This window comes from Rhinatrema bivittatum, chromosome 2 (genome assembly GCF_901001135.1).
Source record: "Rhinatrema bivittatum chromosome 2, aRhiBiv1.1, whole genome shotgun sequence".
Classification (NCBI taxonomy): Eukaryota; Metazoa; Chordata; class Amphibia; order Gymnophiona; family Rhinatrematidae; genus Rhinatrema; species Rhinatrema bivittatum.
The window spans coordinates 51,841,543-51,864,176 of record NC_042616.1 but is presented as its reverse complement, the minus strand read 5'-3'; the positions used below and the strand labels follow the sequence as shown (position 1 = coordinate 51,864,176).

Here is a 22,634-nt window from a genome sequence, read left to right as displayed (position 1 = left end):
CACTGTGGATCCATAAAATCAAGAGGCCGTCAATAAAGAGTGGGTGGCTAGCCAGAATGACGGCTACTGCCTGGAGACAATACCCTTATTCAATAAACATACACATGGTTACTGTGACTCCAACATCGCTCTAAGCTACAACAGCAAGAGGAAATGTGGAAAAAAGGATTTGCACTCACAAAGTGGGGAGTAGCTGGCTTGTTACGGCGGTTACTACCCCAAACCAAATAAGCCTGATACTTCACTTTCAATGCATATCCAGCATAGCTCTCTGCTTCAACAGCAGGGGAGAAGAAAAACTGATACTTCACGCATATCCAGCATAGCTCCCTGCTTCAACGGCAGGGGAGAAGAAAACCTGATACTTCACGCATATCCAGCATAGCTCTCTGCTTCAACGGCAGGGGAGAAGAAAAACTGATACTTCACGCATATCCAGCATAGCTCTCTGCTTCAACGGCAGGGGAGAAGAAAAACTGATACTTCACGCATATCCAGCATAGCTCTCTGCTTCAACGGCAGGGGAGAAGAAAAACTGATACTTCACGCATATCCAGCATAGCTCTCTGCTTCAACAGCAGGGGAGAAGAAAAAAGGATTCGCACTCACAAAGCGGGGAGTAGCTGGCTTGTTACGGCGGTTACTACCCCAAACCAAATAAGCCTGATTCTTCACTTTCAATGCATATCCTGCTTCAACGGCAGGGGAGAAGAAAAACTGATACTTCACGCATATCCAGCATAGCTCTCTGCTTCAACGGCAGGGGAGAAGAAAAACTGATACTACAAGCATATCCAGCATAGCTCCCTGCTTCAACAGCAGGGGAGAAGAAAAACAACCAATAAGGGCTGAACAACACAGTCTGGGTAAAACAAATAAGCATGGGTGTAGCTTGCTTATTGCGGCGGTTACTTCCCCTACTACCCATAACTAATCAAGCTTGATATTTCACTTGGTTGCAGCTCCATCACTGCTCTCTACATTAATGGTGGGGGTGGAAGGGAAATAGAACCAAAGAGCTAAGAGAAACAGATAAGTATGAGAAAAAAATGTGAAGCTTGCTGGGCAGACTGGATGGGCCGTTTGGTCGTCTTCTGCCGTCATTTCTATGTTTCTATGTTTCTATGCGGGTATCCTTTTTTCTTGAGTTGGATCCTGGAGATAACTAGGCCTTGAAAGTAAAAATGACCGCGTGAAACTCGAGCGGGCACACCGAGCCTTACCCCACCCATCCCGCTCCAGGATGAAGACCTTGAGTGATCATTATTCAGTTTCACCACTATCCGGACAAAGTGAGAATCTTAGATAAAGCCCGGGCAATGAAATTGGTTTCTTACCAGCAGAGCAGGATTTTCTTCTTTTCTGACTTTTTTCAGCAGCTTCAGAGAAAGCTAGTGTGCTTTCTGTATGTGAAGAAGCAACAGCGTCAACGGGGCCTAACACATGCAATGTTATATCTGGCTTGGCTACGAGTGTCAGTGAATAACAGCACCCAGGTTTTCGATTAATTTACGGAGGTGCAGTGGTTCCTAGCTGGTTCGGGCTCAGGATCTCTCCGTGTGTGCCTGGAGCGACGGCCTGAGTTGAAGGAAGCACGCGGCACAGCAGACTGAGCTCCATGCTGAGACAAATTGCTCTTCTCTAAAAATGGATAACCGTAAGTACTTAGGGCCAGGGGATGCGAACAATGCAAATTCGACTCAGCTCTGAAGGTTTTAGGATTTTTTTTCAATTTTTATTTTGTTGGGGGTCTCAATGCAATGGATATGGGAGAGATCTCGAAACCTAGCTGTCACTTATTGCAAGACAATCTTGGGCTTGTATCCGCTTATGCTAAATTTAGTGTGGTAGGAAAGAGTGCTGAAGGTGTTGTGGGTGGGAGGGAATATATATGTATATGTGGTGGGAATGTCAAGGTTGCGCATCCCGTCCACGTCCGGCCTGCGCACGGTCCTGCTCGCGCACCGTCCTGCTCACCTCTCTGGCTCCCTTGCAGGTCCTGGGTCGGCCTCCCCAGCAGCAGCCGCGAGCTCCTCCAGGCCTCGGCATCCCACAGCGGCGGTCGCCTGGCCTTCTACTGCACACCAGGCCTCACGCCAGAGTTCGGCGTCTCCATTAGCGCTGGCCACGCCCCTACACGCACGCAGACCGCCCGCCTCTTGTAGGGCCAGGGGCGGGTCCTAGCTCCGCGGCACGCCCTGATTGAAGGAACTACTTAAGGAAGTCCCTGCTTGCACTTCCTTGCCTTGGCAATCGGGTCGGCATTGTATTGTGTGCTAGATTGTCACTGCGTTCTAAGCCTTGTTCCAGTCTAGTTCCAGTCTCGTTCCAGTCTTGTTCCAGGATCCTACTGTTCCCGCCTTGTTCCTGCATCCTACTGTTCCAGCGTCCCTCTGTTCCTGCGTCTCCCAGGTAGTACCCTCGGACTGTCTCTCTGGTACTGACCTCGGCCTGTTCCTTGACCTTCCTGTCTGCTGCCTGCATCCTGACCTCTGCCTGCCTTGCGACCTCGTCTGACCTCTGGAACCTGACCTCTGCCTTGTTGACTACTCCTCGGACTGACCCTTGGATTATGATCTCTGCCTGATTGACCACATATCCTGATTCTGGCTCTGTCCCTTGCCTTGTCATCGCCTACGTTGTTCTGGTCCTCCTTGCTCCATCTGACCTACAGTCTCAAGTCCGACCGTGCTCCCTTGCTGTCCGTGGGCACGCCTGTCTACTACCTCTCCAGGAGACCCTGCGAGGCCCACCTAAGTCCAAGCGGCCCGGGTCCCTACGGGCTCCACCCGGGGGGACCACGGGCTTCCAGTGGTGAAGCTCATCCAAGCCTCTGTCTCCTCCAGTGCTCCGCCCCCTGGAGGCAGGTGCTTCCTGGTCCCTACCAGGGAGCCGTTCTCCACTGCTCCAGGACAAGGGTCCACCCCTGAGCACAACAGTCAACAGATACAGTCCTTTTGGGCAGAGGTTACAGCTTGCATTGAGGAAATAAGTTCTCAAAGGATGGTGCCTTGTATTTTTATGGGACAATAGCATGACTGGTCCAGCATGTGAGGAAGCTGCAGACTGGTGGGTAATTTTTGCACGCTATACGTGCTTGCCTGCTGGAAGATTAAGGTTGTAGAGATGACCCAAAAGGAAAAACTCACATATTTGTTAAGAGATCAAGCTGATACTTATGACAAAATGTGGGGACCTTACTGGTCATGGCGCAGACAAGAAGTTATTTCTTAATATTAGCAAACTCATGGTAAATAGGTAGAGAGGTAGAGAGAGTACCTATGTGAACATGAAAGCTACTATGGTGTCCTTTTTTATTGCTTTTTGTGTTTGAAAGATGTTGGTATATGTTAAAAGGTGAATCAAATTGTGTATGTGTGGGTTTAAAAATGAAAAGTTATTTTAAAAAATCCCTATTAAATGAATAAAATTAGATGCACAAAAAATGTGTGTACAAATGAGTAAAGATATTTACTGAGCCTAGTGCACCTCATTACATCGGCCCCACAGACAGTACAGGAGCTACCGTGCACACGGCAGAAGCTGCAGGACCAAAAGAAGGGGTTCCTATGCACTCTACCTATTTTTGGAACATAAGGAGGGGAAAGCAAGTCTAAGGCTTTCTGTTTCTACTTTTCTATCATTTCTAAAATAGTGAACAAGGGAAGGATTAGAAAGTTTCCCAAAAGTGGATGATAGCTTTTGCTCTCAGGATGTTTCTAAAGGGAGGAAAGAAATCCTAATGTTTCTCTAATTTTGGTTCTCCGCTACAGTTTGATTAGGAGGAGGAGCTTGACATTAAACCTTCCAGTTAGTGTACAGAGTGCCAATCCAGTACTACACATCCAGGAAGAATGGGGCTTGTATCCACATGGTACTCAACCCAAGGAAAAGTAAGGAGAGGAGACAGTCCTGCAGTACAGCAAGGCACGATCACTGGAATTCGGGCAACGTCAAGGAACCCCTGGAGTTTACCCATTAGGAGATCCTGTGATGGACAGTTGAGGGGGATCCTGAAATTGTGTGGCTTCTGAGTGTACAGACAGATGAAACAGACTCATCTCCATGTAAATGCATGGTGTGTCAGATTGTCATTGCTGAAGAAGTTGAGTTATAAGTAAGAGCATTGTTGGAACATCGTTTTCACACGTAGACACGTTTCTAAGCCCTGAGGGTCTAGAAGTTCATCTTCCCCCCCTGCTCGAAAATGGATTTGCACCCTCTCAAGAACATGGGTGGGGGGCTACAACAATAATAAGGACAATTCCCCGGATTCTGATGTTGATCCATATTGTCCCTGGTCAAATCATGTTTCTGTGCTAGTGGGAGGGGAGTGTTTGCTGTTTGTTAATCAGCATCTGTAAGCTAAAGATGTGGTCAGTGGTTTGGTGTGATGTCCCTAATGGCCCATGAGCCAACTTGCAGAAATATCACATTTCAGTTCCTCCACTAGAGGCTACCTGTGTAGGTGCACTTGCATATAGGTGGGCGCTGAGAGAAGATTAGGTGTGGGCTTTTAGTTTGGCTCTTGAAGACGAAAGAGCTCTGTTAGTTTCTGTTGACTAAGTGAGGCCTATACCCCTCTTTAGGTAGACATTTTGTTTAAAGGAAATCCCAGCTAGGCATTGCCTGCCAGTGTGGGCTACCTTAAGATTAATAGAGATATTGATTGTGAGTTTTTGACTAAACTGAGGATTTTTTGTGACTGGAGGTGAGGCCCTGCAGCTTCTTGGAGATGGCAACCCCCCAAGATCTGCAGACCCAGAAACTGAAGATCTGTAGATGTCCAGCTAAGAAAAGGGGCTACAGTGACAGTGCTCACTCCAGAGAAGTGTTTTGTCTGTTAGAGAATTTTGGCCCAGTTTCTGGTTTTAAGGAGGTTCTTTTTACCACCCCTCCTCATTTGGGGCTGGGGCTGTATTAGCTCAATCCTGAAGTGGGATTTGGCCCTTTCCTACTGGGTGGTCATAACCTTAAAGAAGAGAGTGAAGAAATTGGAAGACCCTCCACAGGATCTTCAATCCCTGGGGTCACAGGCACGGAGGCACGGACTGGGTAAACACTTCAGATCAACCAAGAATCAGGTAGGAATGTTATTTTCTCTAAGAGGATCCTATGCAGAATAGGACTTTCCCCAGAGTCAGGTTTCCTGGACACTAAGTGAAAAGGTGTTAGGAACCCATCAAGGAACCCAGAGAGAAAGGACACTCATCTGTATTTTCACTTATTACACCATGGACAGTGATTACCTTTTGAAACAATCAGTAAAATATTTATTTGAACACCCAGTTCTGTGTCCTCTTTCATCTGTCCCAGCCAAGCATCATCACAGTACCAATTCAGATAAACAGATACACACATGAAACCCCCCTCACAAGAGACAGAGTTTTGAGCATGCTACCTTTTACGTGAACTTCAGAAGAAACAAAAAGAGAGAACAGTGCAGCTATGTAACTTGAGCCGCCAGCCCAGGAAACCCAAAATACCCCTTACTGTGAAGGTGCTTAACTGACCATTGAATAGATAAGTCACAGATTCAGGTAGAGGATTCCCATATCACAGCCCCCTGGACTTCTGGTGTTTTTTTGTAGAAAATATCACTAAAAATCAAAAGGATTCAACCTCCTAAATTACTGAACCATGACTGGGAAAGGGATTTGTGAGAGAAATGTGCTGGAAAACAGTCCTAGGAAGCAAACAGATTTTCACCCTGACTAACAAGGGTATTCAGACACGTGGGTACAAAGTTCCCAGACAACAGAGGATGGCCAGGCAGGATGGAGGAGTGTGCACATGGTCTCGCTCTGTGATCCTGCTTGGGTCTTGGCCTTTTGGCTGAGAGAAGGTGACTTATCCAGGATGGGTATCAGCACATGACTGACCATGAGCTTAGCGGAGCTAAAATCACTAAATGCTAAAACAGCCATGAGCCTAGTGGAGCTGTAAACCCAAGCCAGGGAAAACCTTCCTACCGAGGGAGGTACAGCAGCAGCAGACCTGGCGGTGGAGTGGTTCCTCCCCCTTGAGCAAGGAGACCCCAGTGGCAGTCTGAGAGGTGGAGTCGGGTCTCCCAGGAGGGCATGGACCCCAGTGTTGGCATGGACCTTTCAGTGGAACACCCCCCCCCCCCCTCCACCCCCCCCAGGCTAATACTGCCCACCATCCCAGTTGCATCTGTTCACATGGGTTATACTTGGGAAATAAAGGAGGGAGGATGATAAAACTTGAATAAGGGAACACAAGAAGTCCCTTCTATTCTATTTGGTGGTATACTGTGGGGGCCAACAACCCCAAATTGCCAAATACAAAATGTTCTTGCTACCTTGTAGAAAGGTATATAGTTGTGTAGACTGAGACTATTAACCATGAGAGGATCAGTGTGCTGTCTGACATCCTATTAGCCATGTACATAGTCATGTAGAAATGTATATATTTGTACAGTCCAATAAACCTGTATATATTTGTACTTACTGCCAGCCTTGTTTCCCATTTGTTTCCTGGGGTGAAGGGAGGTGAATGCTGGCACCCACTAACATTTTCTTCCCCAGGTGGAGGGGCCAAGAACATGAGGACCAACGAAGACTGCCGGGGGGAGGGGGGGGGGGCGGCTCTCGCCAGGTCGGTCCTGGACCCAGGAACGCCTTGCGAGGTAAGCGGTCAAGGAGGTGTTACACACAGATAAAGGATTCCCCTCACTGCCTGGGCCACAAGCAATAGCTTCCCCCCAACAGAAAGGACCCACCCCTGGGATATAACGAGTAGGAGGGGATAAGTGGCAAGAAAGACAGCCCCTGCTAGATAAATTGCATTTGTGCGCCCTTGGAGAATATACCCCTCCAAAGAAAAGGCTTACAGGTGGTTTGGCAAGAACCCACTGACTTCTGTGTAGACGTTTTGCTGTTAGGAATTTTAGTACTCATTTTTTTGAGGACACTACGGAACAATTTGCTAATGTTACTGTTTAAACAGATCCATCTAAATTTATTTTACTTTCAGCCTGAGTTTGAGCTGACAGTAGGAGAAAAACTATATCTGTTCTCCTAGTTTATAATGATCATGCTTTCTACAGATGACCAATAAAACGATACCTTAGCATGCATAGTCCTGCCTGAGTGGACTGAGGTTTCTTGAAGAACAGTAGTAGCACTTCCCCCAGGGCAGCCAATGAGCTTATCTTAGACCCAGAGGTTACACACTGAATGGCCCAGCATGCACCTGACCTGCTTACATAAGGAATCACTCAGGCCTGTATATACAAAAAATCCCCCAGCTTGCACCAAGCCTGCATTCCAAATTGCCCAGCATGCACCAGGCCTGTTTAGGACTACAAATGCCAGTTGTGACAGGAAAAACAATCCCCACCACCTGCACGTTCTCCTATCCTCACCCTTTTCATCTCACTCCCCCTCCCGGCTTCCAGTATTCAGTCCCCCTCTTTGTCATCCTCCAACATTCACCCACTCTGCTTGTCACACCCTTCCCCCAGCATTCATCCCTTTCTTGTCATCCTCCCCACATTCACTCTTTAAACCCCCCCCCCCCCCCCCCCCCCGGCAGTTACCCACCACCACCATCATCATTCACTTCTTCTCGCCTTGCCCACTTTCAGAATTCAACTCCTCTCCCGCCCCACAAATTGCTCACATCTTGCCACATGTTGGAGGAGTGAGTTGTAGCTCCCTCTTCCTCTTCTTGTCCATGCTGGTAGAGCAGAGTTAGAAGTCCTGGAAGCTCACAAAGCTGCCCCACCCTTGCTGACCCCATAGCAACAATCAGCATGTGGAGGAAGGGGGGGGTGAGGCTGCTGAGGAATGCTCCACTCCCTCCCGACTCTGATCTGCGCTGCTGTAATCCGACTGCCCATTGGCTCCCTGTTCTTTAATGCAGGCCTGGCCACATAAAAAATGGATACTTGGCAACCCTATTTAGACCCCCCGAATCACCTAGAATGCAACAGGACTGATAAAAGTTCATGTTCTGTTTTTCCAAACAAGACAATTTTAGTATGAACCTTCTTAATTACTTTCCTTCTCCTGATTGCAGGAAAATAGCTCTGGAAACTTCAGCATGTTTCGCCCCCAGAGAGTGATCCTCCTTACCAGGGCTGCAGGGCCTGTCTTTCTCACAGCTCCCCTTATTGGTAATATCAGCACAGGTCAAAGGGCAGGGAGCACAGTCTCCAGCCACCAGGTCACCATGGCAGGCCGTGGCATTGGGACAGCCTTCCACGTGGCAAGATTCTGTACACAGAACAGACATGGAGTACACAATGAGAATCCAAGAGGTGTTTGTACAGACATCACACATTACCATATTCTGTCAGAGGTGAGAGAATCACCACAAGGCCAGTGCCCAGGTTAGGGTGGGGGGAAGGTGTTCAGAGCACTCACCGATCTCCATGCTGCCCGAGGTAGACCCAGGCAGGGCAGAGCAGTACCTGCCACCATTCTGTGGGGCGGTGCACTCTCTGCGACGGATCACCACGCCTGAGCAGTCGTGAGAGCAGTTCGACCACGTGGTCCAGGCAGTCCAGGCTCCATCCACTAACGGGGCAGAAAGAGACGGAAGCATCAGTAAGGGGAGGGAGGAGGGAGCAGAGAGCAGTGACAGAACAAGGAGGAGTGTCCTGCTTAATGTATCACATTAGCTTAACCTACCACTCTTCCTGAGGTCACCAAAACAATCACTCTGTCCAAGGAGCCTGCACACATGACAAAACCCCCTGATCTCCCCGTCGTGTCCATGTCTCTCTGAGTAATGTCCAATCTCTTGAGGCAACGGTGTCCAGATCTCTCTCTGTGTCATATCCCTATGTCTCTCTGTAATATCCCTATGACAGTGTCCGTGACTCTCTGTGTAACATCCAAAGTCTCAGGGTGATGGGGGTCCAAGACTCTATGTGTCACGCCCATTCTCTTGGGGTGATGATGTCTGGGTCTTTCTGTGTCATGTCATATATCTGTGTCTCTCTAGGTAATTTCCCTATGACAGCGTCTGGGTCTCCGTGTAATGTCTCATCGCTCGAGGTGACGGTGTCCTAGTATTTTTGTGTAATGTTCCATCTTTTGAGGTTGTCATTGTCCTGGTCTCTTTGGGGGTAATTTTATAACAGGAGGCATACATTTGCCGACTGTTACACCCTCAAGTTACACCAATTTTCAAAGTGAATTATGCATGTAAGTTTGTTTTTAAAATTATCCCGGGCAAAACCAGGCACACACATTTACCCCTGCTGTTTACTGTGCCTGGTTTTGCAGGGAGAATCAAAAACTGGACACATAAGTCCCAACCCCGCCCAGACTCCGTCCCCGTGGAACGGCCACTTCTCTCTGTGCATAACAGTACACACGTACAATGCAAGACATTTCACGTGCATTATCCGTTGCACAATTTTCTAAAGGAACATTTCTGTAGGTAGAACACCCTGCCTGTGTAACGGCTCATTTCTCAGGGCTGCCGGTGTCCTGGCCTCCTTGTGCAATGTCGCGCCTCTCGAGGTGACGGTTTCTATGTTCTGCAATGCTGCCGCTTGGGCCTCACCTGGGCACGTGACAGAGAAGCATTGCTGAGCCTGCGTCTCCTCCCCCCGGCAGTGTCTGAGCACGTCCCCCGATGGGCTGGCGCAGGTGCGTCGGCGTAACTGGATGCCCGTGGCGCACGTGCGGCTGCAGCTGCTCCAGGGACCCCAGGGGCTCCAGAGTCCGCAGTCCCTCTCGTCGGAAGGAGTCCAGCCCAGTGCCTCCTCTCCATCCCCGCAGTCTGCTATCCTGTTACACACCTGCGGCAAGAGGAGACAGGGAAAGCAATGAGAGGCATCCCCGGGAGCACACAAGAGGAAGGAGAACAGAGAGGGAATGCACGAGAGACAATCCCCATGCAGGAGGAAGGAGAGACAGAATATCACCGCATATCAAGAGATGCAATCAGAGACAAAGAAAATGTGGCAGAAAGATACAGAAATTATCCCAATTGGACTGGGTGCCCCCAGCTTCATTATAAAGACCCTCCAAGAGCAAATGGATATGTTGCCTGCTCATATCAAAACTTATGAACTCCAGAGGCACATTGCAAGTATTAAGAAGGGAATTAGCGGTAAATCAGAGAGACTGAGCTCACACCCGACGTACCCTGCCTTACGAGTGAGGTTCATTCCTGTCACAGTATGGACAAAATCAGCCCTATCCGGAGACACTGCCCAGAGGAAGGAGAAGAGAGAGATGGAAAGAAGGAAGGAAGAGGAATTTGCCAGAAGGAAGAAAACAGGTAAAAAAGAAAGACAAATTGCAAAAGAAATAAAGAATAAGAGATAAAAGGAAGAGAATTAAAGGAGGAAAATGGAAGACAGATATAGAATATAAGGGGACAATTTTGGAAAGAGATTCTTGTCCATACCCCAGATCAGTCCAGACGCATGGGTTTTGCCACCCTGCCAGCAGATGGAGACAGAGAAAGTTTCACTGACACTGTAAATAACCCACTGTGCCACCTGCAGTCCCTCAGTATTTCTCTGTCTCCAACAGATGGTAGAGGTGCAAAACCTGCAGTCTGGAGTTTTGAGCTAAAAAAAAAAAGAAAGAAAGAAAGAAAGAAATGCTTTAGGTCAGGTGACTCCCTGGGGTTTAGACTCCATTAAGTGCCATCCCTTGGGTGGAGTGGCTGAGCAGGAGGTTGGAGACCCTAAGCTTGCTTCAGCTCGACGACTGTGGAGACTTGTGCACCCAGTGGTCTGGCTCCCTCCTGATCTTCCACGCAGCCTTTGGACTTCTCCTGGGCTCCCCATCGGCAAAGGGAAGTATTGCCTTCTTTGTTTTTATTCTTAGAAAGTATTTTAAAAAAGAAAAAGAATTGAATAGAAGGGGCCCGGTGCACATACTTAAGTGGCTCTGGGAGCCCAGCTGGGTGTGAGTGCAGCGGCTTCTCGGTCTTTGTGGGAGTCCAGGGATCGGCTCCATTGCTCCGTGGGATTGCTCCCCTGATCGGCGGTGGGCTGCAGGCTGTGTCACGTGCGCGCACCCAGAGCTGACATGGCGACGGCTACGGACCATAGCAACTGTGGCCGCTCAGGTGGACAAAAGAAAAGACATCGCATCTCTCCTCCGTGGGCCTGTGTGGCAGGTGCCGATCTGAAGGAGAAGGGACTGCGCTGTGGGAACCGCGTTGGGGGAGAGAAGATTGGGCCATGCTGCTGCTGCTATTAAGGCCTCCTTATCCTGCAGTGCGGAAATGGACGTTTTAGAATTGGCAAGGCTCTGTCTATTGCAGATAGAAGGAGGGAAATGAAGCAATGCTTCCAGGCTGCAGTTACTGCTTCTCAGGCAGTAGCAGTAAAAGAGACTTCGCCCCTGTTCTTATAAACTAAACCAGCTCTCAATAATGAATGGATGCCGAGGCTAATCAGACGAAAACGGCAGCCATTTTTAAGCCCTCTTGGGTGGGAGGATGCAAGCAGAGAGGACTGTTCTAACCTGCTGAGCCTGACACCATTTAAATGTATTTATATACAAACATTTGATCTGAGATATCACATCGATTTACATTCAGGTACTGTAGGTATTTCCCTATCCCCAGAGGGCTTACAATCTAAGTTTGTACCTGAGGCAATGGAGGGTAAAGTGACTTGCCCAAAGTCACAAGGAGCAACTTGAATGCTGGTCTCCTGGTTCACAGCCCACTGTTCTAACCACTAGGCTATTTCTCCTCCCCTGGTGCACCAGGTATGAAGGGTCTTCACCCTCAGTGATTCCTGTTCTTGCTGAAGAAGGGCTCAGAGGAGCTTGCCTCGAGGAATTGCGGCAGCCGTTTGGATGTGCCTGATGGTGACAGAGAGCGCAGAAAAGCTTACTCAGACCTGTTGGTTCGACAGTGGTGGAAGGGTAGTTGATGAGCACCGAGCTAGCGGGGTTCTGGAAGGCTTTACTTTGCACACCAGATTATGCTAGGCCCTGGAGGAGCTTTTGTACCCTGGGTCATTGTGTGGATACACAAAGCCATTTTATTTAAAAAAAAAAAAAAAAAAAAAAGGAAAAGTGACACTCATTCTTCTTGGATTGGAGTGCTGGTCACTTCTTGAGGGCTTCCTTACATCTTCCTTCCATCTGGCGCGAAGTGTTGGACAGAGGTGGATTATCAGGAGAATTGGTTGCCTGTAGGGCAAAAACATCTGGGGGAGGGCCTTGGTGCTATTTGGCAGAATAGGATAGCAGGCAGAGATCTCCTGGAAGAGGAAATGTTGGGCAAGCATGGTGCGCCCCAACCTAAGTCTCCAGTTCAGATGTGAGGCAGAGAGATCCATGTGGAGGAGGTCCCCTCTTTGCATCCAATGGCTGGCGAGTCACAGGTAGCTCGCAAGCTGCAGTTCTCTTGACCAGATTTGCCTGAGGGAGACCTGAGGAGAACGTGTCTGGCATTCTTTTTGACTCCTTTGTGCCCTGGTAAAACAAGGCTGCATGCCTCCGCCGCTGAGGAGGCTACCCCTAAGTGCTGGAAGCCAGGGATTTTAAATTGTGAGATCGACAAGATGGTTTCCACATTGCACCTCAGACATCCCTACACTGGGAGTGTGAATAGTTGTTTGAGGGACATCCCTCTTCCTCAGGGCTGTAAATTATTTCTTTTTGCCAATTTATGTACAACTGGGGAGATGTGCCATTGAAGGCAATCCCCTGAGAAGGTTTGCTGGCTGAGATAAGCCTTTGTTTGAAGTCTTAAGGCGGGCTTTCTCAGAATCGTTTAGTGGCAGCATTTGTGTTCTGGATAGATCTGCAGAAGGACACTATGGACAACTGGAGTCTCTAGGAGTTTACCTAACTGTGGGACTGGTATCCACCTTTCCTTAGTGACCTTAGATGGATCAAGGGGAGCAGTCTAGGAAGGACCATGCAGAAAGTCTTTGCCAGAGACCCCTTAAGGGGACTTCAATAAATCCTTATGACAAGGAAGGCGAGGAGATATCGCCCAGGTAGGGACTCTTTTTTCACCCAGTAATAGGGTTAGACCAACTGCTGTCCTTTTGTAGTTAGCGTAGTCCTGCCTGAGAGAGCTCCATTCAGGGGACTGAAGGTAGCAAAAATACTCAGTGAGATGTGGCTGATCCATTATTCCTCAAAGGTCTGGTCTGCAAGGCCTGTAGGAACTTCCTGGGCACCTCCCACACCAGAAGAGAGGTGGTTCACACCACACTAGATCATCTATGACAAAAGGAGAGAGCCTATCGACCCATTATACATCTGAAGAAGTTGAATACAGGTCTGAGGGTGCCCTGGTCCTGACAAGAGAATGTCCAAAGAGGGGAGTTCCTAGCTTCTCTTAATCTATCAAAAGCATAACTACAGCTTCCTGTCAGGAAGGTGCATTAGTTGTTTCTTCATTCATGGTGCTGGGAAAAGATTTTCATTTTTTCGCACTCCCGTTTGGGTTTAGTGACGGCACATCTTACATTCACCAAGGTGATGGTTGTGTTGGCAGCAGTGATATGGAAAGGAGGCATTTTAGGGCATCCTTCTCTGAATGACTGGCTCATTCGAGGAAAGTCAGAGGGCCTATGTCAGCAGTTGGTTCAACGAGTCAGACAGAGGTTACTGACCCTGGGTTGGGTAGTGAATCTGACAAGGAGTAATATTCGCTAGTACACTAGATGCTTTAATTCAAATGTTGTTTCTCATAATTTGTTTTTGCAAATTAATATTTCCAAGTTCGTATCCCTGTTCCTCATAATTTGTTGTTTCTCATAATTTGTTTCTCATAATTTGTTGTTTCTCATAATTTGTTTTGTAAATTAATATTTCCAAGTTTCATATCCTTGTTCTCTGTAAGACACATATGTTATGTCACCCCAAAGTTATATGTAAACCAAAGTGATTAGTAACACTGTTACCAGAACCTCGGTATATAAAAAATGTTAAATAAATAAGGAGTAATATCGTTCTGGCCCATTCTCTGATATATCTAGAAGACCCACTTTGATACCTGTTTAGGCAAATTGTTCCCATGAAGGACAGGCGGCTGCAGTAGCAGTTATGTCCTCCAGTTATTTGGGATTTCAGTACCTAGAGTCTGGGATTATTAGAGGGTCCAGGATTCTGTGGCAACTTCACTAGCTCTAGTTCCCTGGGCATTCATACATATGTGGCCACGTCAGAGGGTGCTTCTGACCTGCAGGAACCTTCAGGCGAAAGAGTTCCAACTGCAGCTACCATGGAAGGAGAAATCCAGGTCCAGTCTCTCTTGGGGGCTTTCTCGGGCTGCTTTGGAGCTGGGCATAGAGTTAGAGATCGCAGATTGGGTAGTAGTGTCTACCAATACCAATCTCAAAGGCTGGAGGGAAGCCATTTGCCAGGGGCATGCAGCACAGAGCCGATGGGCAGCGATGGAGGTTTCATGGCCAATCATTCGTTGGAAACAAGGGCAATTCGCAAGGCATTGCTCTTTCTTCCATGGTTGCACAATTGAGCCATAAGAGTCTCATTTGATAATGTGCCAGTGGTAGATTATATCAACCATCAAAGGGGACCTGGAATTTTATGGTCTCTCAGAATGCACAGGAGCCTTTCTGCTGGGCGTGCAATACTGAGTAGTGCTGGCGGCCTCTCATGTTGCAGGAGTGAACAATGTTAAGGCAGCTTTTCTATGTCAACAGATTCTGGACCCTGGAATATGGGAGCTGAAAGAGGAGGAGATGGCTCTTTTTCTCCAGGTGGGACAGGACTTGATGGCATCCAAGAAGGACTCCAAAGCGACCTGAGTTTTCAGTCACAGGCAAGAGGTCAAAGCAGAAATATTCATTGCTCTTGTCTTCCCGTGGTCATGTGGGTTTCTGTTGTATGTCTTCCCTCCTTGGTCACTAATATGGAGGTGCTCAGGCACATGGAGCTTCATCCAGGGACAGTGGTCCTTGTGGTTCTAGAATGGCTGCATCACCCATGGTTTGCAGACTTGGTAAATCTTTCAGTGGATAATCCTCTAAGGCTCAGGCAGCTACCCAAGTTGTTCATCCAAGACTAATCTTCTTGGTTCAGGATGCTCACTTTGTATTGCGGCTTGGCCTTTGAAAGAAGCATTGGCGGTCCTCAATTCAAGCCAGTGATTAAGGTGTCACTGCAGAGATTTGTTTTCTTATTTTGAAGTTTGGACTTTATTGGTCCTCATGCAAAGGAGCTTCACTTGTTGGAGGTCCGCCACATACTGTTAAGCTATTTGAAGGTCACCAACAGTTTTTGGGGATCCGATCATTTTTTTCATTTTGTTGGAGGAACGAATAAAGGGAGTAAAGTTCTAAAGCCGTAATTGCTTGCTGGCTAAAGGAGGGCATTATTGTACTAACACCATCCTACTTGGCCTTCCCGCTTCATACACCAAACCGCTTCAGATGGTGCAAAATGCAGCTGCACGAATTCTGACAAATACCAGGAGAAGGGACCACATAACCCCCATTCTAAAGAGCCTCCATTGGCTACCTATACACTTTAGAATAATATACAAGGCCATTCTTACCACATACAAAAACATCTACCAACTGGCTCCCATTGACCTACAGATCCCTCTCCGACTACACAACTCGTCAAGACCGACAAGAGATGCATACAAGGGTTCGCTACAGGTACCACCGCCCAAATCCACCAGACACAGCACACTAAGAGACCGAGCTTTCTCTACAGCCATCCCACCGTTATGGAACTCCATCCCCTCAAATCTCAGAATAAAACCATGCATCTCAACCTTCAAAAAAAGACTAAAGACCTGGATATTCATACAAGCCTTCCCGGACGCTAATTGATCTAACACTTCCAAGCCACCCCTAATCTCCACCTACACCATGGTTAACCTTATCTTCTATCGTTTACTTGTGTGAATTAATAACCTGTCCTTTCTCTTCTAAGCCAAGTTCTTATCATCCTGTTATATGTAACTGCCTTTTCAGCACCATTGTTATAGTTATGTTTACTATGCATCCCTGTTTTATGTGAACCAGCATGATGTGACTGCTGTCTCGAATGCCGGTATATAAAAATCTGAAATAAATAAATAAATAATAAATTATGTCGGCTTAATGTTGCAGTGGACATCCGATTTCTGAAGGGCTTTGGGGCCATTGTCCTAGGGCACAAGTGATGTTCAGTGGTGAGAGACAGTTGGTACCCCCAAAGGAGATCTGTATGACAGCGACTTGGTCTTCTCTACCCACTTTCACAAGGCATTATCAACTGGATGTTTGGGCACATTTTGGGGAGAGTGTTTTATGAGTGGGTCTTTCAGATTTCTGCCCATTTTGGGGGAGCTTGGGTATATCCCATGCATTTGGACTATTCTTGGGTATGAACAGGAAAGGAAAACTGGTTCTTACCTGCTAATTTTTGTTCCTGGAATATCACAGATCAGTCCAGAACACCTTTTCTGAAAAAATGCTTTATTTGCTATGTGTAGCTGGTACAGGAATTGTTTTTGGTTTGGGAGTTTCAATCTCCTCTAAACGAAAGTGCTCTGGTTTGGAGGCTAGTACGTTCTCCTGCTCAGTTTGAAGGGGGGAAATTGTTTATGGTTTTATCAAATTTTGCCTTGGATACAGGTCATACTGAGGGTCTGCAGGTGGCATATTATCTTAAGTAACAGTGTCAGTAAAGGTTTTCTTCTCTGTCTCCATCTGGTGGTAGGGATGAAAAACTCATGCATCTGGACTGATCTGTGGTATTCCAGGAATGAAAATTAGCCGGTAAGAACCAATTTTCCTTTCTGTAAGTACAAAGAAGGTTAGCTGTGGAAAAAACTCTTTAAAGATTCCTTTCTTCTCTCTCAATTTATTTTATTTATTTATTAATTATTTTTGTTATACCGAGTTTCATGACTAATATCACATCAACCCGGTTTAAAGCTAACAATGTGTGTAGGGTAAAGCGTAACATAATAAACAAATTTCCCAATTGAAACTTTAAATACAGTAAAACAATAAGGATGTGAGAAAGTTACAATAAAACAGGGAAAATTAACTAGGATCAGAAAAGGGGGGGAGAAAGTGTATAAAGAGATATTTACAAATCAGACAGTTTCATCAAGTAACATAATTGTATAGCCAAGTGAGTAAATATCAGCCAGTTGCATCAAGTAACATAGTTGTGAGTAAATGAGACAACGTGAGTAAATATGACTGTGGATAGATATGACGCAGTAAATAAATATAGCCAAGTGAATAAATATGACACCCAAGTGAATAGATATGACACAGTTGTGAGTGATGATAATATTGTGCTGAGTATAAGTTTGTGGTTGGTGGATTCTAATTTTGATCCAATTTTTGAATACATTTGTGCTGAAGGGTGGTGGTTTTAATCAGGGCCTGGGAATGCTTTTTTGAAAAGCCAAGTTTTTAGTCTTTTCCTAAATGTTAGAGTGCATGGTTCTTGTCTCAAGTCAGGTAGGATAGAGTTCCATAGTGTTGGACCTGCTGAAGAAAAAGCTCTGAGACTCAATGATTTATGTTGGTAGGTTTTAGCATGAGGAATTTGGAGTGACTCTTTGTAGTATTCCCTGATGGGTCTGGCGGATGTGTGTTTTTTAAGTGGTATTTGTAGGTCGAGTTGAGTGTGTTGGTTGATAGCCTTGTGGATGATATTGATAGTTTTGTACATGATTCTGTAGTGGATCGGTAATCAATGAAGGTCTTTGAGGATTGGTGAGATGTGGTCGATTTTCCTGGAGTTTGTAAGGACTCTGGCTGCTGAGTTCTGAACCATTTGTAGAGGCTTGGTGTAGGAAGCTGGGAGGCCTAGTAGTAGTGAGTTGCAATAATCTAGTTTGGAAAAGATTATTGCTTGCAAGATTGTTCTAAAGTCCTGAGCGTGGAAAAGTGGTTTAATTCTTTTCAGAATATGTAATTTGTGGAAGCAATCTTTGGTGGTATGGTTAATGAATGGTTTGAGGTTAAGCCGGTTGTCTAAGCGGGCTCCTAGGTCTCTTACGTGGGTTGTTTGAAGGAGGGCTGGTGGGTTTGGATGTGTGTTGTTGTTTTCCGGTGATATGAGCAGGTATTCCGTTTTCGAAGCATTGAGGACGAGGTTTAAGCTGGTGAGGAGATGTTTGATATCTAATAAGCAACTATCCCAGTATTCCATTGTTTTTGAGATTGATTCTTTTATGGGGATCACGATCTGTACGTCGTCTGCGAAAAGGAAGTGTTTCAGGCTTAGTTTTGAGAGAAGTTGACATAGGGGAAGCAGGTAGACATTAAAGAGTGTGGGTGAAAGTGATGAACCTTATGGCACCCCACGGTTGGAAGGGTGATATTGGGATTCTGTATTGTGAATTTTGACTCTATATCCTCTGTTTTCAAGAAATGTTTTAAACCAGTTTAGTGTAGCACCTGACAATCCAATGTTTGCCAGTTGTTTTAGAAGAAGGACATGGTTGACGGTGTCGAAGGCTGCCGAGAAGTCAAGGAGGATTAGTAAAAATGCTTAGCCTTTATCAATTCCAGAGAGGAGGAAGTCCATGAGTGAGAGAAGTAGCGTTTCGGTGCTTGCTGCTTTGCGAAAGCCATATTGGTTTGGAGACAGAATACTGTGGTCTTCTAAGTAGTTGGATAGTTGAGTGTTTACCAATTTTTCCATAATTTTGGCTATGAATGGGAGGTTGGAAATGGGGCGGAAGTTATTAGGATCATCAGCATTTAGATTTGGTTTTTTTAGGAGTGGTTTGATTGAGGCAGTTTTTAGGTCATCTGGGTAGATACCATGTGACAGGGAGCAGTTTATGATGTCTGCTAGTGTTTTTGCTATAGTGTCAGGGATGAGAAGAAGCATTTTGGAAGGGATTTGATCAAATGGATGTGATGACGGTTTCATTCTCTTCAGCACCGATTGTATTTCTATGATTGTAATGTGTTCGAACGTGTTGAACTGAATGTCTTTGTTTTGGGGAAGATATAAGTTATCTGGAGAGGCATTGTTAGGTATCAGCTGATTGAGGAGGTCAGATATTTTTTTGTTGAAATGAAGAGCCAGTTCATCTGCTTTAGTCTGAGCTAGTTCGGGGGGGATATCTGGAATGATAGGTTTGGTGAGACTGGAAACGAAGGCGAATAAAGCTTTTGAGTCAAAGATGAGGTGGTGAACCTTAAGGGCATAGTAGTCTCTTTTGGTTTTCAGCGTAGTACTTTTGTATAGATGGAGTGAGCGTTTATAATCAGAGAGTGAGGCCGGTGAAGGGGCTTTGCGCCATTTTCTTTCTTTCTGCCGAAGTAGTTGTTTGAGTTTTCGCAGCTCCTCATTAAACCAGGGTTGTCTTTTGGATGCATTTGAAGTCTGTATTTTGGTTGTCAGAGGGCAAAGAGTGTTAGCTATAGATTTTGTTATTTTGGACCAGGATTGGAGTGCAGAGTTGGGTGTAGAAACATCGATGAGTGGTAGATCTGTATTTAGTAGTTTGTTGAGGTGTTCCGAGGTGCATGGTTTTCTGTATTGGAAAGAAGGTCTTGAGTCGAGATTAGAGTCTGATCGTGGTACAGAAAAGCTGGTGGAGATTAGAGAGTGGTCTGACCATGGGACTTTTTTGCAATTTGGTTGTTTTGTTAGAGAAATACCGGAGTTTGTAAAGAAGAGATCGAGTGTGTGGCCTCCTTTGTGAGTGGGTTTGTTGATTTGTTGACTGAAACCCATCGCTGACAATGCGGTGAGGAAGGCTTCACAGTTTGTTGAAAGTGGGACTTTGTCAACATGTAAGTTGAAGTCGCCCAGGATTATAGCAGGGGAGTCAAGATTAAGATGCAAAGTTATGGTTTCGAGAATAGGGGAGGCGTCTGATTCTAGCAAGCCTGGAGGGGCATAGACTAGAAGGATTTGGAGATATTCTGATTTGAACAATCCTAGTTCTAGTTTGGTAGCTGTGTTGATCGGGTAGTGTGTGAACCTTAGGGATTTTTTAGCAGCTAAGAAGATACCCCCTCCTCTTTTTTTTTGTCTAGGGATGGAGAAGAAATCGTAAGTTTGTGTTGGTAGTTGGTTAATGAGGGTGATGTCGGTGTGTTTGAGCCATGTTTCTGTTATGGCGCAAAAGTCTGGGGTTGTGTCCTGCAGTATGTCGTTAAGTATAAGAGTTTTATTGGTGAGCGATTCGGCGTTAAATAGGATGATGGTAAATAGGGTGAGACCTAGGAATTGTGTGGTGGGGGAAATCATGATTGGAATGAGTGATTTGTAGGTGCGTGGTCGGTAGTGCATAGATGCTAGAGGCTGGATCGGTGCTGGATGATTGCTGTTGGAGGTTATATGGGTGCTGGAAGCTGTATGAGTGTTGCTGGAGGCTGGTTGAGAGCTGGAGGCTGGATGAGTGCTGTTGTAGTCTGGATGGGTGCAGCTGGATGAGTGCTGGAGGCTAGATGGGTGCAGCTGGATGAGTGCTGGTGGCTGGATGAGTGCTGTTGTAGTCTGGATGGGTGCAGCTGGATGATTGCTGGAGGCTAGATGGGTGCAGCTGGATGAGTGCTGAAGGCTAGATGGGTGCAGCTGGATGAGTGCTGGTGGCTGGATGAGTGCTGTTGTAGTCTGGATGGGTGCAGCTGGATGAGTGCTGGAGGCTAGATGGGTGCAGCTGGATGAGTGCTGTTGACTGGTTGAGTGCAGCTGGATGAGTGCTGTAGACTGGTTGAGTGCAGCTGGATGAGTGCTGGTGGCTGGATGAGTGCTGTTGTAGTCTGGATGGGTGCAGCTGGATGAGTGCTGGAGGCTAGATGGGTGCAGCTGGATGAGTGCTGTTGACTGGTTGAGTGCAGCTGGATGAGTGCTGTAGACTGGTTGAGTGCAGCTGGAAGAGTGCTGTTGACTGGTTGAGTGCAGTTGGATGAGTGCTGTTATAGTCTGGATGGGTGCTGCTGGGGGCTGTAAGGATGGCACGCTAATGAAGGCTGAATGATGCCCATATGCCTCTGGATGTGTCGTCTTGACCTTGGAGGTTTTTGATTGAGAGCTGGAGGTACTGGCGTATATTTTCCGTGGCTGATAATGAGTGTGTAGCGGCCCTGGCTCTGGGTCGCTCCAAGGGGCGCGCGACGCCGGGAGCGCAACACCTCCGAGATGCGCCGGAGTTTAAAGGGGGCAGTAGCCGCCCTCTGATAGGCCTGATGCCTGCTTAGGGGCGCGGCTCACTCACCACGTTTCGTCCTGCGGCCTGCTTCTTAACTCGGGAGCGGTGGAATTGTTTTTTTTAAATTGTTTCCTTTGCCTCCCGTCTCTCCTGCACGGCTCACCTCAAGGTAGGCTGGTGAGCAGGCTCTTGCCCCGGATGGGCCGTGCCGATCGCGCGAGCCTCGGCAGGGAGGTGGACGCAGTTAGGTGCGGGTGGGCGCCGAAATGGACGCCGCCGAGATGCGCCGGAGTTTAAAGGGGGCAGTAGCCGCCCTCTGATAGGCCTGATGCCTGCTTAGGGGCGTGGCTCACTCACCACGTTTCGTCCTGCGGCCTGCTTCTTAACTCGGGAGCGGTGGAATTGTTTTTTTTTAAATTGTTTCCTTTGCCTCCCGTCTCTCCTGCACGGCTCACCTCAAGGTAGGCTGGTGAGCAGGCTCTTGCCCCGGATGGGCCGCGCCGATCGCGCGAGCCTCGGCAGGGAGGTGGACGCAGTTAGGTGCAGGTGGGCGCCGAAATGGACGCCGCCGAGATGCGCCGGAGTTTAAAGGGGGCAGTAGCCGCCCTCTGATAGGCCTGATGCCTGCTTAGGGGCGCGGCTCACTCACCACGTTTCGTCCTGCGGCCTGCTTCTTAACTCGGGAGCGGTGGAATTGTTTTTTTTAAATTGTTTCCTTTGCCTCCCGTCTCTCCTGCACGGCTCACCTCAAGGTAGGCTGGTGAGCAGGCTCTTGCCCCGGATGGGCCGCGCCGATCGCGCGAGCCTCGGCAGGGAGGTGGACGCAGTTAGGTGCAGGTGGGCGCCGAAATGGACGCCGCCGAGATGCGCCGGAGTTTAAAGGGGGCAGTAGCCGCCCTCTGATAGGCCTGATGCCTGCTTAGGGGCGCGGCTCACTCACCACGTTTCGTCCTGCGGCCTGCTTCTTAACTCGGGAGCGGTGGAATTGTTTTTTTTAAATTGTTTCCTTTGCCTCCCGTCTCTCCTGCACGGCTCACCTCAAGGTAGGCTGGTGAGCAGGCTCTTGCCCCGGATGGGCCGCGCCGATCGCGCGAGCCTCGGCAGGGAGGTGGACGCAGTTAGGTGCGGGTGGGCGCCGAAATGGACGCCGCCGAGATGCGCCGGAGTTTAAAGGGGGCAGTAGCCGCCCTCTGATAGGCCTGATGCCTGCTTAGGGGCGCGGCTCACTCACCACGTTTCGTCCTGCGGCCTGCTTCTTAACTCGGGAGCGGTGGAATTGTTTTTTTTAAATTGTTTCCTTTGCCTCCCGTCTCTCCTGCACGGCTCACCTCAAGGTAGGCTGGTGAGCAGGCTCTTGCCCCGGATGGGCCGCGCCGATCGCGCGAGCCTCGGCAGGGAGGTGGACGCAGTTAGGTGCGGGTGGGCGCCGGGAATGCAGGGAAAAGGGAAGGCGCTGGGGATCAGAAATTTCCCTTTGAAAATTGGTTTGCAGACTTGCAGGTACTTTCAAAATTGACCTTTAAGAATGGAAGCAAATGGCTGCCTGAGGCTGGAGCTCCCACTATCAT

At 47.7% G+C, this 22,634-nt stretch overlaps 1 protein-coding gene across 1 annotated transcript in view; it reads right to left on the bottom strand.

Moving 5' to 3' along the window:
- LOC115083210 (SCO-spondin-like) overlaps positions 1-22,634 on the bottom strand; it is a 508,366-nt gene that overhangs the window by 382,276 nt on the left and 103,456 nt on the right. Inside the window, exons 34-36 of the mRNA XM_029587016.1 lie at positions 9,541-9,778; positions 8,391-8,543; positions 8,100-8,240 (exon numbers count right to left, since the gene is read on the bottom strand). Coding sequence (XP_029442876.1) covers positions 8,100-8,240; positions 8,391-8,543; positions 9,541-9,778 — 532 coding nt within the window. The remainder of the gene's footprint in view (positions 1-8,099; positions 8,241-8,390; positions 8,544-9,540; positions 9,779-22,634) is intronic.